The 18,416-nt window shown below is 32.6% G+C and overlaps 1 protein-coding gene across 1 annotated transcript in view; it reads right to left on the reverse strand.

Moving 5' to 3' along the window:
* Positions 1-18,416, reverse strand: part of rgs7b (regulator of G protein signaling 7b) — a 56,269-nt gene that overhangs the window by 12,643 nt on the left and 25,210 nt on the right. Inside the window, exon 3 of the mRNA XM_073828280.1 lies at positions 6,642-6,756. Within this exon, the coding sequence (XP_073684381.1) occupies positions 6,642-6,756 (115 nt within the window). The remainder of the gene's footprint in view (positions 1-6,641; positions 6,757-18,416) is intronic.

An 18,416-nucleotide genomic window follows, 5' to 3' on the forward strand; every position in this document is an offset into this window, starting at 1 on the left:
GGTAAAAATGCTTTGAAGAAATTTAAAATTGTGTTTTCTAAATCTGAAAAAAGTTACGAGGGTTAAAAAAATCTTAAGAAAAAATTACAGTTTTATAATTAATATAAAACTATGTTAAACATTTTATTAGGCAAAAAGCAGGTAAAAATGTTTACGAGTGAAAATATTTTAAGATGTGATTTTAAAACTGTGTTTTCTAGATCTAAAAAAGCTAGAAGAATTAATAAAATCTTAAAGTCATGGAAATTGTTATAATTAATATAAAGTCATGTTAAGCTCTGAATTATTTTTTAGGCAAAAAATGTTTTGAGTAAAAAATATTTGAAACTATAATAATATATAATAATATTTAAACATTTAAAAAAGTTAGGAGAATTAATTCATAATTAATAAAGAATATTTTTTGAATTAATGTATAAATAAAATAAAGTTATGTTAAATATTTTATTAGGTAAAAATGCTTGTGAGGAAAAATTATTTAAAGAATTTTAAAATTGTGTTTTCTAGATCTGAAAAAAAAGTTAGGAGAATTAATAAAATCTTAGGAAAAAGTACATTTTTATAATTAATATAAAACATTTTATTAGGCAAAAAGTAGGTAAAAATGTTTGTGAGTAAAAATGATTTGAAGATGTGATTTTAAAATAGATCTGAAAAAGGAGAATTAATAAAATCTTAAACATTCATGGAAATTTTTGTAATTAATATAATGTTACGGTAAATATTTTATTAGGTAAAATTAGGTAAAAATTCTTGTGAGTAAAAAATATTTAAAGATGTAATTTTGAAATTGTGTTTCCTAGATCTGAAAAAGTTAGGAAAATTATTTTATTAGGCAAAAAAGTAGGTCAAAATGTTTGTGAATAAATTAAATTATAGATGTAATTTTAAAATTGTGGGGGGTTTTTTATCTGAAAAAGTTAGGATAATTAATAAAATCTAACAAAGTCATGGACCTTTTTATAATTAATATAAAGCTATGGTAAATATTTATTAGGTAAAAATGCTTGTAAGCTAAAAAAATGTAAAGATGTCATTTAAAAACCGTTTTCTAGATCTAAAAAAGTTAGATAATATTTTATTAGGTAAAAATGCTTGTGAATTTTAAAATTGTGTTTTCTAGATCTAAAAAAAAATTAAAATAAAATCTTAAGAAAAAATTACATTTTTATAATTAATATAAAACGATGTTAAGCTCTGAAATAATTTATTAGGCAAAAAGTAGGTAAAAATGTGTGTGAGCAAAAAACATTTAAAGATGTTATTTTAAAATTATGTTTTCTAAATCTATAAAAGTTAGGAGAATGAATAAAATACTAAAAAGTCCTGGACATTTTTGAATTAATATAAAGTTATGTTAAATATTTATTAGGGAAAATTAGGTCAAAATATTTAAAGATTAATAAAGAATTACTAAAAAAAAAATTTGATCTGAAGTTACTAGGATTGTAGTAACTAAAAGTTACTAGAATTGTTAAAATCTTAAATAGTCATGGACATGTTAAGCTCAGAAATATTTTATTAAAATTGTGTTTTCTAGATCTGGAAAAGTTAGAAGAATTAATAAAATTAATAAAATTAAAATGTATATTTAATTTAAAGTTGTGTTAAATATTTTGTGTTAAATATTTTATTAGGTAAAATTAGGTAAAATGTTTGTGAGTAAAAATATTTAAAGATATTATAACATATTATTAAAAATGCTTAAATAAATAAAATAATTTAAATAATTTAAAGATGTAATTTTAAAATAGTGTTTTTAGAGAAATTAATAAAATCTTTAAAAAATCTATTTCCAATTTTTTGAAATTGCTATTTGTGATTTAAAGATAAATAAATAAATAAACAATTAATGAAAAGTCATCAATTTCATCAGTAAGAACATTGTGTTACTGAAAAAGTGAGCTAATTTATTTAAATTGTTATTTATTTTATATTTAATTATTTTAATATTAATTAAACTGTATTAAAAAATCAAATAATAAAAATAAAATTGCAGGTAATTTTAATCAAATGAACACAAGATTTCTGCAGTGGATGCAGAAAAGACACGTTTCCATCTAATGCTTAATTTGTTTAATGTCATCACTTTGAATTATCTTCATTTGGGGGCTTTTCATTTGATTAATGAATTATCATCATATAATCATATTATATATCATCATATTATCATATCATATAATTCATTTGAGGGAGATCTGAATGAACAGACAGGTCTAATTAGAGCTGGAGTGTCGCTCCGATGGAGAGACGTCTTCATCTCACTGAGGACTCAGAAGAACATCATGTACAGTTTGTTGATCGATTCGTCTGATCTGGTCCGACACTTTCTCGTGTTTCAGGACGCCAGAGCTCAAGAACATCAGACACACACACACACACACACACACACTTCGCTGCACCAGCTGTTACCAGCAGCTAAATTTATACTCTTTTAATTATCACTCTGTCTGTCTGAGAGCCGCGGGTCCATATGGATCTCACTCACTCAAACACTCGCCCTACTTCTCCGTCTTTCCCTGTGCTCATCTCTCCCTCATTCTCTCACACTCCCTGGTTTCTCATTTCTGATAATTATCCTGTGTCTTTGTTGTTCTTTTGTGGATTTTCAGAGGATCGAGTGAGATCAGACGCCAGCCGTGTGTGTGTTTGGACACAAAGCATCACCCATTTCACCATAGTTTGGGGCCATGTCACATTGAGATCAGATCTGATTGATTCCGGTGTTGACAGCAAAACATTACGCTGCTCCTGTGGCCACATCTGTGTGTGTGTGTGTGTGTGTGTGTGTGTGTGTAGAGAGAGAATAGGGTCGGTAAGATTTTTTATGTTTCTGAAAAAGTCTTTTCTGCATTTGCTTGATCAAAAACATTATAAAAATCCTGAAATATTTTTACAATGTAAAACAGCTGCTTTCTATGTGAATATCTGTTCAAATCTAATTTATTTCTGTGATCAAAGCTGGATTTTCAGCATCATTACTCCAGCCTTAAGTGTCACATGATCCTTCAGAAATCATTCTAATATGCTGATTTGCTGCTCAAGAACATTTCTGATTATTATCTATGATGAAAACAGTTGTGCTGCACAATATTTTTGTGAAAACTGTGATTCATTTTATTTTTCAGGATTCACAAATGGACAGAAAATTTAAAAAAGCATTTATTTGAAATAAAATAAATGTCTTTATTGTCCCTTTTGATCAATTTAATGCATCCTTGATAAATAAAAGTATTAATTTCTTAAAATAAAGACATTTTTGAATGGAAAATATTATTTGTCATATAAAAATCTAAAGGAGTCATTCTAATTCAGTGATTGTATCAGAAGCTTAGACACAAAGCAAAGGATCAGATGAATCCCAACAAATGCATCATGAGTCTGACATCAGAGTCACGCTCTGTCCAAAGCAGACTCTAAATAATAGCACGTTATAAATATGAGTGAGTGTGACGTGTGTGAGTTGTGATGTTTCCTGGCGACTGTAAACAATCCACAGCATCATGGAATCTGCGGAACGAGAGCTTCTCGTCAAACTAAACGAGCGTCTGGTTATGATGAATGAAGCTGTAAGACTGAATCATGTTTGTTTACAGAAAGATCACAGCTTTACTGCTGAAATACAGACTTATAAACACTACAGCACAGACACACAGTACTAGTGTCCAGTGTGTGTGTGTGTGTGTGTGTGTGTGTGTGTGTGTGTGTAATTAAGTGTGCAATTGTGAGTGTGTGCAATTAATGTGTGAGTGTGAGATTGTGCACGTGTGTGTGTGTGTGTGTGTGTGTGTGTGTGTGTGTGTGTGTGTGTGTGTGTGTGTGTGTGTGTAATTAAGTGTGCAATTGTGAGTGTGTGCAATAAGTGAGATTGTGCAATTAATGTGTGAGTGTGAGATTGTGCACGTGTGTGTGTGTGTGTGTGTGTGTGTGTGTGTGTGTGTGTGTGTGTGTGTGTGTGTGTGTGTGTGTGTGTGTGTGTGTGTGTAATTAAGTGTGCAATTGTGAGTGTGTGCAATAAGTGAGATTGTGCAATTAATGTGTGAGTGTGAGATTGTGCACGTGTGTGTGTGTGTGTGTGTGTGTGTGTGTGTGTGTGTGTGTGTGTGTGTGTGTGTGTGTAATTAAGTGTGCAATTGTGAGTGTGTGCAATGAGTGTGAATGTGCTTGTAAGTGTGCACGTGTGTGATTTAGTGTTCAAGTGTGAGTGAGTGAGTGCAATGAGTGAGATTGTGCAATTAATGTGTGTAATTAAGTGTGTGATTAAGTGTTCAAGTGTGAGTGAGTGTGTGCAATGAGTGTGAATGTGCTTGTAAGTGTATAAGTTTGTGAGAGTGTGCAAGTATGATTGAGTGCCCGTGTAAGCGTGTGATTAAGTGTGCAAGTGTGAGTGAGTGAGTGTGAGATTGTGCACATGTGTGTAATTAAGTGCGTGTGAATGTGTGAGTATACAAGTGTGAGTGTGTGAGTGTGCACGCATGTGTGTGTGTGTGCGTAAGTTTGTGTGTGTGTGTGTGTGTGTGTGTGTGTGTGTGTGTGTGTGTGTGTGTGTGTGTGTGTGTGTGTGTGTGTGTGTGTGAGAGAGTGTGCAAGTATGATTGAGTGCATGTGTGAGTGAGTGTGTGCAACAAGTGTGAGTGTGCTCGTAAGTGTGCACGTGTGTGCGTGTGTGTGTCCGCAAGTGTGAGTATGCATGTGAGTGTGAGTGTTTAAAGTGTAGCGGTTGAGGTTTCTACATTTCAGTTGTGGTTTATTGAAGATGCTTATGTAAGACTCTTGATTGCGTAACAGCAGAAACACAGGATCTGAACTCTTCCTCGTCTCTCAGACTCAACTTTCTGGGGGTTTTCATTCCCATCATCATCATCATCTCAGCACTGTTCTCCCATGATGCATCAGATCTGTGGGTTCTAATTAACACATTAATGAGGTAACTGCCCGGGGGCTGCTCAGACTTCAGTCAGTATTTGCTGCGGTTCGTAACGACACTCGCTCTCCACAGGACCAACGCAAAACCCTCTCTCCAGCGCTAATCTCTGAAGATTCAAAAATCAAATTTACTGGAGAAACAAAATTACAGAAAAAGTGCTGTTTTTCTTGGGAAACTGATCAAAATGAAGTGAGTTTCTGCCAATGCAGTCGGAAACATTAACTTAAATCAAAAAGAAAGTTCATAAAATAAAAAAGTTAACTTAATTTACATTGAAAACGATATTGATATAGTGGAAATTTTCAGTATATCACTATCACTGATTCTCCTCTGACACCCTAGCAACCACCCAGAAGAGCCTAGCAACACTAGAAGCCTGTTTGTTTGCTATATCCAGCGTTACATTTTGGATCCTCCAGCAAAACCAGTTGAAAACCACCAAGGTAAAATGAAGAGGGAAGGTTTGAAGAGCGTGATTTTTCAGATTCATCCGTCTAGTGCAGGAATGACTGAAGAGCTTCAGTGTTTGAGGGACTGTCAGAGACTGTAAATCCTGTGCTGAACGTCTCTCTGAAGTCTGGATGTAAATGGCAGCAGATGTTTGGAGATCGGCAGGAACGCTCAGAAGTGTGAGGGACGCTCATGCTAACGGCTCACTGGCGTCCAGCGCTGACCTCTCTTCAAAGCCGCCGGAGCGTTTGATGACTCCGCTCTGTGTTTGTCCTCAGGATATTCTGGGATGTTTGACTGTCTGATGGTTTCCTGATTAGCGTTAGCACACGTTCCTCAGGAGTCTCTCAGCATGCCTCTGCTAACGGCGGCTAAGTGCGTGTCTTACAGACTGTAAAAAGGTTTGTGTCACTGTCAGAGAGCCGTCGAGAGCTTTATTTTATTTTATTTTTTATATTTATGGAAGCTTGTTTCCGTCACTGAATGAAAAATTAAAAATGTAATTGCGACTTTTTATTTCACAATTCTGACTTTTTTTTGATAATCATTTAAACTCGGAATTTTGTTTTTTTTTCTTTGAATTATTATAAATTTACAATTGCGAAAAATAAAGTCAGAATTGCGAGTTTATATCACGCAATTGTAACTTTATTTCTCAGAATATATTTCTCACTTTTTAACTCACCATTACGAGTTTGTATTATGCAATTCTGAGAAAAAAAAGTCAGAACTGTGAGATAAAAATATCCTGTTTTTATTTTTTATTTTTTTAATACTTTATTATGTCTTTTAAATAAAGAAAGAAAACATATTCAATACATTTGTACTAAATTAGTTTTTCTTTAAAGACATACATTTTTTTTTAAAGTTATTCCTCTTTTTTTTAGTCAGTGGCGGAAACAGGCTTCTATATATATTTATATATATATCTCCAAAAATGAAAAAAAAAAAAAAAAAAAATATATATATATATATATATATGTCTGAAAAAAGTAAATGTTTGGAACTTACTTAAATAAATAAAGATAGATAGATAGATAGATAGATAGATAGATAGATAGATAGATAGATAGATAGATAGATATTGTTTTTAATTTAAATATAATTTATAATATGTATTTATCCAAAAAAATAATAATAATAAATAAATAAATAAATATATATATATATATATATATATATATATATATATATATATATATAAATAAATAAATGATGTTTTATATGAATATGATGAAGCGCTACAGCTCGACTGATGAATGACAGACGGATCTGAACTGACCTGAAAACACACTGGGGATCTTGGACAGGAAGCTCTTGACGGTGCGGATGGGAATCCCGTTCTTCTCGTCCTGCATGCGAGCGATGATGTCTTCCATCTGGAGAGAAAGAAAGAGAGAGAGAGATCAGCTTCACAGCCTGATGTCTGGAACAATCACAGTAATTACATGCTTCATAATTAGCCTCCTATTCTGTGTAATTATGCTTAATTTCTGTGTGATTAAACATACTGTTGCACTCACATTTACTTTTCACTCTTGACAGCACAAACTCCCTCTGAACCGCCGCACAGCAGAGCAAACAAATACCACACCAGCAGCCAACACTGAGTAATGGAGCCGCTAATATTACCATTATCATCCACAAAAACTGAGATGCAGACATGTCCAGCTCATATTTCACCAAAACACAAAGAACATATATTTTACTTAAAGATTTTAGGCATTTTCTTGCATTGCACTGCATTACATCATTATTTTCATGACAACAGTTAAACCCACTTTTGCACAAATAATTAATATAAATAATAAACCCTAACCTTATCTGTAGTGCAACAGATAAGAATTAAAGCATGATCATAATTAAAATCTACATCACAATCCTCACTGAGGATAATGACAATTACAAACTAGATCAAAAGGTTTGTCAACAGAAACTTTAGGTTGGCACGAAAGTTTAAAGCAGCTGTGAAAGCCTAAACTTTATGAAGATAGATTAGATGATTAGCATGTTGCTAGCATGATTGAAATGCACTTAGCATGATTCTAACATTTTTCTAGCATGTTTAGCATGTTTCTAGCATGATTAGCAAGTTACTAGTATGTCATTAACAAGTTTCTAACACAATAAGAATGTTGCCAGTATGATTAGCAAGTTACTAGCATGACATTAGCATGACTGACAAGTTACTAGCATGGTTCTAAAATGATTATCAAGTTACTAGCATGATTGTAGTTGCTAGGCTAGGCTAGGTAGTTAAATAGATTAGAAATAGTTGATAGAAGGGATCTTTATTGAGTCTCAAGGGATTGTGGGAGTTTTGTAGGTTGGAGTTTGAATAGTGTTGATCATTTGAACATGTAAGTCTATGGGAGTTTTATCATTTTTAATCTTTAACTTGATGAAAACTATAGGAGGAGTAACGTTCAGAATTTTAGACTAAGTATAAAAAGCTCTCCAAAGGCAAAGTTGCAGTAACTACGGCAACACTGAAACTGAGAAAAATGCCTTTACAGTTTTTACACCAGCTAGTCAAACATGTTGACACTCTCGCTGCCCTCCAAAGGCAAAGTGCAGTAACTACACATTTGGTCAAAATTGAGTTAAGGCTTAAAATGGATTTTGTGACAACTGCTTTGTCTTGTGTCAAAGTCTCCTGGTTCAATTTTTTCCCCATTTCAGAGAAACGAAAGTGTCAAAATAGCAGTAACTGCAAAATCCAAACTAATACCATATATGGTGTAGAAACTTTAAAGGCATTTTTCTCAGTTTCAGTGTTGGCGTAGTTACTGCACTTTGCCTTTGTAGGACAAAATTTAACCAGGAGACTTTGCCACAAGACAAAACAATTGTCACAAAGTCCATTTTAAGCTTTAACTCAATTTTGACCAAATGTGTAGTTACTGCGCTTTGCCTTTGGAGGGCAGAGTAGTTCTCAAGCCAACCTAACAAATCATTATTTTTAAAATATTTTATATAACAACTGTACAGCTGCAATGTTTGTTGTTGTTGTTTTGCTGTTGACTGTTAAACCATAGAGTTGTATCTTGGGAAATGTCTTAATTGATGAACCATTCTCATTACAAACTGAACCTTTTGTCTGTTAAGTGTTAATAAGAGTGTGTTCACAGGTTGGTGTATTTCCAGTATGGTTCAGCTGTAGTGGTGTTGATGTGGGCTTTCTAGGGATTTGTTTCTGCTTGTTTAAACTCTGATGCTCTCTTTCGATGCTCAACCTGAAAATCCCTCTTAATCTTCCAAAACAAAATGACATTTGGGATGCTGAGAGACTCCAGCGGGGGGCGGAGTTAAGCCAGGAGCAGGTGTGAGGCTCTGATTGGCTGGCACTCTGCCGGATCGAGCCGTTTGATTGGTTTGGCCGACCCACTCTCACACAAACTCACAAACCCCAGCCAAGAAATGCCAACTTTTAGCAGTAAACTCATTTTACGTAGTAAATATTGTCACAATGTCTAAAATGTTTTGTTAGACATCATGCTTAAAAACTGACAAAAAATCTTTTTTTTTTTTATGTGATGTAAATATAAATCAGTGATGTAATGTAATATCATGTATATAATGTCTGAAAATATAATTAATTAATTAAGTATTGAATTATTTAACTTTAGTTTTAAATTCAGTGTATATGTATATGGGTCAAAAGAAATTTTCAAAAGTGATTTTATATCTATAGAAAGTGCATTAAATGTAAGTAAAGAGTCTACTTTTAAGGTTTCAAATACATTTTTGAAGAATAAAATTAATTTATTTTTTGCTCAGAAAAACAATAATGCAATTTAATTAAACAGAAAACCTAAAAAAAAACATACATTTTTGGGAATATTAAAATATATATAAATATATACAAATATATATAATTTTATGTATATATTTTTTATATATTTTTTTTATATTGTCTGAAAAATGTAAATGTCTGGAGAATATTTTAATAAATTATAATAAAAATGTATTGTAAATATACTATTATATTTTGTCAATTCAGATTTTAATTTTGTTTATATATACATATATATAAAAATATGTAGTATTAATAAATAAATAAATACATTTGTAACTCCTTAACTATATATTTTCAAGTACATATTTTTGTTTAAAAAAGTAAAAAAAAGTAAATGTCTAAAAAGTATTATAATTATAATAAAAATATTATAATTATATTTTATAATAAATAAATAATTAGTTTAGATTTTAAGTTTAAAATTAATATAAAATAGAATATAGAATAATATAGAATATAAATATTTATAATAATATAATATATTTTTTACATAATAGTTTATATTGTTACAAAAGATTTCTATTTTAAATAAGTACTTTTCTTTTAAACATTCATAATAAATTAGTATATTAGAATGATTTCTGAAGGATCATGTGACACTGAAGACTGGAGTAATAAAAAATAAATTCAGCTTTGCATCACAGAATTTTTTTTTTTTTTTAGATTATATTAAAAAAGAAAACCATTATTTTAAACTGAAAAAATATTTCACAATATTACAATTTTTTCTGCATTTTTTGATCAAATAAATGCAGCCTTGATGAGCAGAAGAAACTAAAAAAAATTAAAAATCTTACTGATCCCAAAGTTTTAAATGGTAGTGTATATATATAATAAATGAATGAATGAATGAATGCAGGTTTTTTAATTTAGTCTAATCAAATGTTTGACCCTTCAGTGTCCAGAAGCACAACTCTCCACTGTATAATATAACTTCTATAATTTCACAGTCTGGAACTCAAACCCACACAGACATAGAAAGATGAGTGATTTTAGACGAGCTAGACATCATGATGAGGCTCACGGCTATAAAACCGAGAGCATCCGGGAGTCTGGCATCGCTCGCCCCGTGAGCCACGAGAGAAGAAAAGCAGCTGCTCTCGACCCTGAGACCGAGTCCAGACTCCTCTCATCTCCATCAGTACTTCAGCAAAACCTTCAGACCACACCGAAACACAGTCAAACAGATCCAACTTTAGACAGAAATCACAGATATCCTGCTTAGATTCTTGTTTCCAGAAACGGAGACAGACTCACACTGGATTTAGGTGATAAAGTTTACAGCAGATGACAGTCTACTGACTTTAAAAGATAAAGATAAAAAAACTCTGAAAAGCTGAGAGCTGACAGTGTTTTTCTCTGGGATATTAAAACGGTCAAACGCTGTGCTGGAATAATCCAGCGTCTCAGTCCCATTCACACTAACAACATGTTTGGATATTTTTAACATCATAAAAACATGTAAAAAGACACAAAAAAACTAACGATCATGTTCAATGAAGATATTTTGTAAATTTCCTACTGTAAATATATCAAAACGTAATTTTGATTAGTAATATGCATTCCTGAGTATTTCATTTGGACAACTTTAAAGGTGATTTTCTTAATATTTTAATTATTTTGCACCCTCAGATAATAAAAAATTTAAATAAAAAAAATTGACCTTTATGACAGGTTTTGTGGTCACAAATAAAAAAATAATTTAATTTATTTATTCATTTTTATAAAGTGTATAATTCATTCATTCAATTAATTCATTCATATTTTATTTCTTTTATTATATATTAAATGTATTAATTTAATTTTTATTTATTTAATTTTATTGTAATTTTTAATGCATTCTCTAGAAATGTATAAAATCTTTTATTTTTTATTTATTTATTTATTTATTTGTTAATGCATTCATTCATATTTTATTTCTTTTATTATATTTAATTAAATTTTTATTTATTTACTTTTATTGAAATTTTAATATCAGTTCATGTATTCTCTGGAAATTAATAAAATATTTGTTTCATAAAATAAATAAATAAATACCTTGAAATGCTTTGTGTAAAAGTGTCTGTCGAGTGCCTAAACGTAAATGTAAGTAATGTCAATGGAATTACTTAAAAAGAAATAGCAATGCTAAAGCATACATGAAAGGCATACTTTTTTTAAATAAGAAAAAAAAATAATCATGCAGGACTTTATATATCAGAAATAGACCGGATTGTAAAATCAGCTGAAAACAAAAGCTCTGTAGAAAGATTATTAAGACAAACATGTTTTTCTTTACAATAACGTCAGTGATGAGTCACTCACAACAAAAGAAGGAACATAAATTCATGTTGACTGTACAGTGACTCCCACAATGGCAAACTAAATTTACAGTAAACGTCACAGATGTGTGTGATCTCCCTCTGTGAGCATTAAAGTGTCTCGACCAATCAAAGCACCGACATGTGACCCATAATCCATAATAACACTTCCTCCATTTCCTGTTGTTTCTCTCATAAAAATCCAGCCACATATTTGTTTAGAGCTGTTTTGGCTTCTAAACGGTGCTTGATCTGTGCAGATTTCTCTCCTGATTCAAACCAGACCACTTTTTCACCAATGGATGTGAATGGGTGCCGTCAGAATGCAAGTCCAAACAGCTGATAAAAACATCACAAGTAATTCACATCACTCCAGTCCATCAGTTAACATCTTGAGAAGACAAAAGCTGAAACAAATCCATCATTAAGATGTTTTTTTTTAACTCAAATGTGAGTTCATAATCTATAATAACGCTTCCTCCAGTAAAAAAAAAAAAAAATCTGTCTCCTCTTGTTTCTCACATTAAATCCAGCCACATATTTGTTTAGAGCTGTTTTGGCTTGTAAACGGTGCTTGATCTGTGCAGATTTCTTTCCTGATTCAGACCAGACCACATTTTCACAAATGGACGTGAATGGGTGCCGTCAGAATGAGAGTCCAAACAGCTGATAAAAAGATCACAAGTAATCCACACCACTCCAGTCCATCAGTTAACATCATAAGAAGACAAAAGCTGAAACAAATCCATCATTAAGATGTTTTTTTTAACTCAAATGTGAGTTCATAATCTATAATAACACTTCCTCCAGTGAAAAAGTCCGTCTCCTGTTGTCTCTCACATCAGAATCCAGAGCTGTGTTCAGAGCTGTTTTGGCTTGTAAACAGTGCTTGATCTGTGCAGATTTCTCTCCTGATTCAGACCAGACCACTTTTTTTACTGGAGGAAATGTTATTATGGATTACGGCTTTATGGGTATTTTAGTTCAAAAATGTCTTGATGGATTAGTTTCAGCTTTTGTCTTGTCAAGATGTTAACTGATGGACTGGAGTGGTGTGGATTATTGTGATGTTTTTAGCAGCTGTTTGGACTCTCATTCTGACGGCACCCATTCACTGCAGAGGATCCATCGGTGAGACAGTGATGGAATCACACATTTATACAAACTCATCTACATCTGGGATGATCAGAGGGTGAGCACATTTTCAGCAAATGTTCATTTATAGTCAGGACCACTATGACCTCTGTGACCTTCAGTGATAAATCACTGTAAGCGTGAACAAGACTCAAGAACAGCTCAGACCGAACCGGTGTCTTTACTAACCTTCACACAACACTCACATTCTCTCACTGACGTTTTTCTATTATCAAAGTTCATGAAAAGCATAATTTCCCATGTGAAAGTGGCCTTTCTGTGAGTCTCCCCAGAGGCGGCTTGTGCTAATTCACTCTAATATGAGCTGAATAATTAAGAATGAGGCTGATGGGAAGATAAATCCAACATTAACTCAACGAACACCAGTAAATGGAACAGGACGTCCCGTGTTAGACACACACAGGTCTGTTACTGTGGGATCAGTGCAAATGCAAACAATAGGCTTCATACAGATTCTGCTAAATGAAATTCCAGGACTTCAAACACTACTTTTTTAATTTTCAAGGACTTTAATCAGAGATCTCACTTGTCAAACAATGTCTTCTCTTTCAAATTCTAAAAAAATAAATAAATAAAGGGTAAAAATAAACTAATGAAAATGGCAAAAATATAGTGAATCACATGCCAAGTATTACTACTAAAGTATACTACACTTTATACTGTAGTAAAACCACAGATAAGGGATTTATATTTGTGTATACTCTTTCTTTCTTTTTGTTTAGTTTTTAAGCCTGTACTGCCTTATTGGTTTGACATTTTCTACTGTTTAAGGGGAAAAAAAATCTGAAAAAAAAAAGATCTGTGAAATCATGATTGGAAAAAAAAAAGATTCTTAATACGTGCACCGAAGTTCTGATCTAATGCAAAAGATTCACGAACCAGCTCCGAGGTTCTGATCTAAATTAAAAGATTTGTGATTCATGCTCTGAAGTCCGGATCTGAATAATGAATCATGAATCATTTCATTTGAATTGTTCAATTTGCAAAATGATTCACAAAAAAACGTTCCACTCTAAATCAAATGATTCAGAATCAGCGCTCCGCAGTTTTGATCTAAAGCAAAAGGTTTGCAAACCCACTTTGAAGTTCCGATCTAAATAATGAATTGCGAACCATCATTTCAGATCAGGACTCAATCATTTGACTTAAACCGGGACTTCAAATCACGTATCGCAAGTCATTTGATTTGAATCATTCAATTCGCAAAATGATTCATGAAACCGGTTTGTTCTACATCAAATGATTCACAATATGTTCTCCGAAGTGCCGATCTAAATCAAATGATTCGTGATTCACGCTCTGAAGTCCCGACTTCAATAATAAATTTCGAACCATCATTTCAGATCAGGACTCTGAAATCATTTGACTTTGCATATCGTGAATCATTCTAAATCAAGTGATTCACAACACGTTTTCCGAAGTCCCGAACTGAATCTAATCATTCACTATCTGCGCTCCGAAGTTCCAATCTAAATCAAATGATTCGCGATTCACGCTCTGAAGTCCCGATCTGAATAATGATTCCCAAACCATCATTTCAGATTTCAGGATTTGGAGCGTATCATTTGATTTAGATCAGGACTTCAAATCATGTATTGCGAATCATTTGATTTGAATCATTCACTTCGCAAAAAATTATTCACGAAACCATTTCATTTTAAATCAAATGATTCACAATTGAAGTCCCACAATAATTTGAGATCAGTGCTCCGAACTCCAATCTAAAGCAAAAGATTCACAAACCCGCTCCAAAGTTCTGATCTAAATCAAATGATTCACGAACCATCATTTAAGATCAGGACTCGAGCGTGGAGTGCAAATCATTGGGGTTAGTCTCAGGACTGGGAGCACAAATCATTTGACTTTGCTTATCGCGAATCAGTTGATTTAGATCAGGACTTCAAATCACGTACCGCAAATCATTTGATTTGAATCAATCAATTTGCAAAATGATTCATGAAACCGGTCTGTTCTAAATCAAATGATTCCCAATCTGTTCTCCGAAGTCCCGAACTCAATCTAATGGTTCACGATCAGCGCTGTGAAGTTCTGATCTAAAACTAATGGTTTGGATCCAATTGGAGCGCTTTGAAACAGTGAATCATTTTGTCACTGATTCAGATTTTCGTAAAGCTCCGTTTCACCCATCACTACATGCTTTTAAAAATCATTACCAGCGATGCCAAAATTCAAAAGAGAATTTTTAATTTGATCTGGGTTTTGCTCTTGAATCACTTGAAGTAAATGACCAAAGTCTCGAGTTTGAATCAATCAGATTGATTCCAAAGTAAATGACTCAAATGATTCGGTTCATCTGTTCCTCTTTTCATTGTCAATACTACTACTGTCTTAGCTCACTAGACATTAACAGAAATGTTACAAAGATATGTGCTTATTGAAAAAATTAAACACTTATTTCATTCATACATTGTCTTCAAGCACTTTTCAAGTACCTCTTCAGAAATATTACTATTTTCAAGGGTTTTCCCTTCAATGTCAAAAAGTGAAATACAAGTACTCTAAGCACTTGAAGAACCTTGTACCAACCCTGAAATAATAGAATGCAACAAAGCAAAATAAATAGACTTGTCAACCTTCACAAGGAAGGAGAAAACACTTCCAATAACGTTTACTACAACTTTAACTCTGTGCAAATTCATCTCTTAGTTTTTATTAATATGTCTAATACTAATGCAATATTCATCCTAGAATTCAGCTGCTAAATCGCTTCTGCTGCTGTTTGTGCATTCACAAAATTGTCAGTTTTCAACGGAAACAGTAGAAACAGCATTATAAACTGAATAAAGCGTCACGAGGAGGAAAATGTGAAGTGGTTTGTCAAACTCAGGTGGGCAGGTTTGAGGAGAGAGAGACTCCTGAATGATTCAGCCGATCACAGGAATCACAGTTAGATCCGCACACGCGTGATTCTCTGTGTTGTGTAACACTGCAGACTTTGACTCATGTGGAGGAACGTACCTTTGGAAATGAGGACAGTTATTTCAAAAATAAAATACGTATTTGACGCATCAGGACTGAATCATCAGAACAGAGAAACACTTTTAGTGCAGAGTGTGTGACAGAGAGAGAGAGAGAGAGAGAGAGAGAGAGAGAGAGAGAGAGAGAGAGAGAATGTGCATACAATACTCCTCTCTCTGTTAAAGCAACAGAAACATATAAATAAATCACATTATGTACTCACACTGTAAAAAACAATTTGTTGAATCAGCTTAAAATAATGTTACCTGGCAGCCTAATAATTTTAAGTTCAGTCAACTTAAAATGTTAAGTTGTACTAAGTGACAACTTAGATATTTGAATTGATTCAACTTAAAATTTTAAGGCAGCGGGGTAACAGATTATTTTAAGTTTACGCAACAAATTGTGTTTTTTTGTTTTTACAGTGCATAAACCAGCATGACTATTACTTTCTTATTTGCAAAAGGTGAATAAAATCTATATTTCTATTGATATATTTTTTATTTAATTATAGTTTATTATATATTATGTATTATTTATATCTTATTTATTTCTAAAATGTTTAATTATTTATGTGCTATTTATTTTATTTAGATGTTTCAATTTAATTATTTCATTAATTTATGTTATTTAAATGCATTATCCTGGTTTTCTTTTTCCAAAATGTTAAAATGAAAGTATAATTAGTTAATATGACTTGTGTACTATTTTTATTTTGTAATTTAATCACACACATGAATGAGCTTGGAGCCCAAACAGCATGGAATCTTACAAAAAATGGCTTATATACTGTGCTACTTTACTACTATATCTCATGAATCACTTCATAAAGTGTAGAGCGAGTGTAAATAAGAGACTGATTGTGCAGTGAAGGGAGTATCGTTGATTATAATGGAACTTTGTGAGATTGTGATGAACTAAGATGAGTGACAGCTTTTAATGAGTTTGTAAATTAGATATAGATTTAATACAACGGTTCAATAAACAAGAAGTTAATATTAAATGACTTACATTGTGTGACTACAACACTGTTGCCGGTTTTTTTTTTTTTTTTTTTTGTCGCCAAAAATGGTCTGAAACAAGTCACACCTGAGCAGCTGCGCATCTCCATTCAAACACAGCGGTGTTTGATTTATGAATGAACTTTTTAAACAAATCTAGTGAGTCAATGAATCAATTTTCCATTCATAAAGACACCCAGTTGTTTTATTCCTGAATGAATCAGCCGTTTGATCAAATGAATAAATGATTCAGTAATTAAATCAGTGACTTATCGCCACCTGCTGGCAAATTTACTTTAGGTTTTTAAATCTGTTTTCAAAATGTTATATTTAAAAACATGAATTCATGAATTTGATTGCACTCATGCCACCTCTGAGCCTGATTAAATATGTGAAAATACACCTACAAGCCACTTTTGCGTTCGTCTGTGCCACCAAATAAATTTTGTTAATACTGATCTCATTTGACTGGTAACTTATTCTGTTCTTTTAATAAGAAATTTTAAAAAGCTTTAAAAAGATAATTTTTAAACAATTTGACATACTTTTAATAAAGTGACAAAAATGCCATTAAAAAGGTAAAAGCAATATTCCCTTGCAAATCACTTTAAAGGTGCCATAGAATGATAAACTGTATTTACCTTGGCATAGTTAAATAATAACAGTTCAGTACAAGGACATGACATACCGTGAGTCTCAAACACCATCGTTTCCTCCTTCTTATAGAAATCTGCTGTTTGCAAAAAATGATGTTAAGTGCAGGGATGGTTGATGTTTGTACTCAGAAAGGTTTGTGCATTCAAAACGGCAGTTTCAAATTAATATTATTATTATTATTATTATTAATAGCGGATCGAGCTCCGGAATTAAATAGATATTTTTTCCTCCATGTGTTTCCTTCCTGCTGTGTGAGACAGCCAATCAGAGCAGAGCTCCTCATTATTATTCATGAACTTTCCAAATAAGGCAATAACAGAGCATTTCATTCTAGGGACAAATCCTAGGGTTGTAAATGGACTTGTAAAACCATTTCTGGAGAATTTTTGCCCTTTGCTATGCCACATACCTTCTATGAAGATATGAGAGAACAATTTAAAATATCGTATCAATGCATTCTATGGCACCTTTAAAGGAACACTCCACTTTTTTTGGAAATAGGCTCAATCTCCAACTCCCCCCGAGTTAATAAGTTGATTTTTACCGTTTTGAAATCCATTCAGCCATTCTCCTCTTCTGGCGATATCACTTTTAGCATAGCTTAGCATAAATCATTGAATCCTATTAGATCAATAGCATCACGTTCAAAAATTACCAACGAGTTTCCATTTTTGTTGTATTTAAAACTTGACTCTTCTGTAGTTATATCGTGTACTAAGACCGTTGGTCATTTTTGAATGCGATGCTATTGGTCTAATAGGATTCAATGATCTATGCTAAGCTATGCTAAAAGTGATATCGCCAGAACAGGAGAACGGCTGAATGGATTTCAAAACGGTATCAACTTATTAACTCGGGGGGGAGTTGGAGATTGAGTCTATTTCCAAAAAAAGTGGAGTGTTCCTTTAAGGAGTCAAATATCACCAAGCAACGGGAAGGCTAATTTTTGATCAGTTTTTTTTATTATTATTATTGATTAGAAGGTGCTCCTAATTTTTTTTAAGTTAGAAGCACAAGTGCTCCTAAAAAGAAAAAGTAAGCGTAGAGCATCTCTGCTTTTTGGACCGAAGTCGCTAGCCGAGCTCATGCTGTTCTCTCTCAGGTCCTCTGCGGAGTAGTTCAGTGTGCAGCAGAATGTAGGTGACCTT

This window comes from Garra rufa, chromosome 22 (assembly GCF_049309525.1).
Source record: "Garra rufa chromosome 22, GarRuf1.0, whole genome shotgun sequence".
NCBI classification, from domain to species: domain Eukaryota; kingdom Metazoa; phylum Chordata; class Actinopteri; order Cypriniformes; family Cyprinidae; genus Garra; species Garra rufa.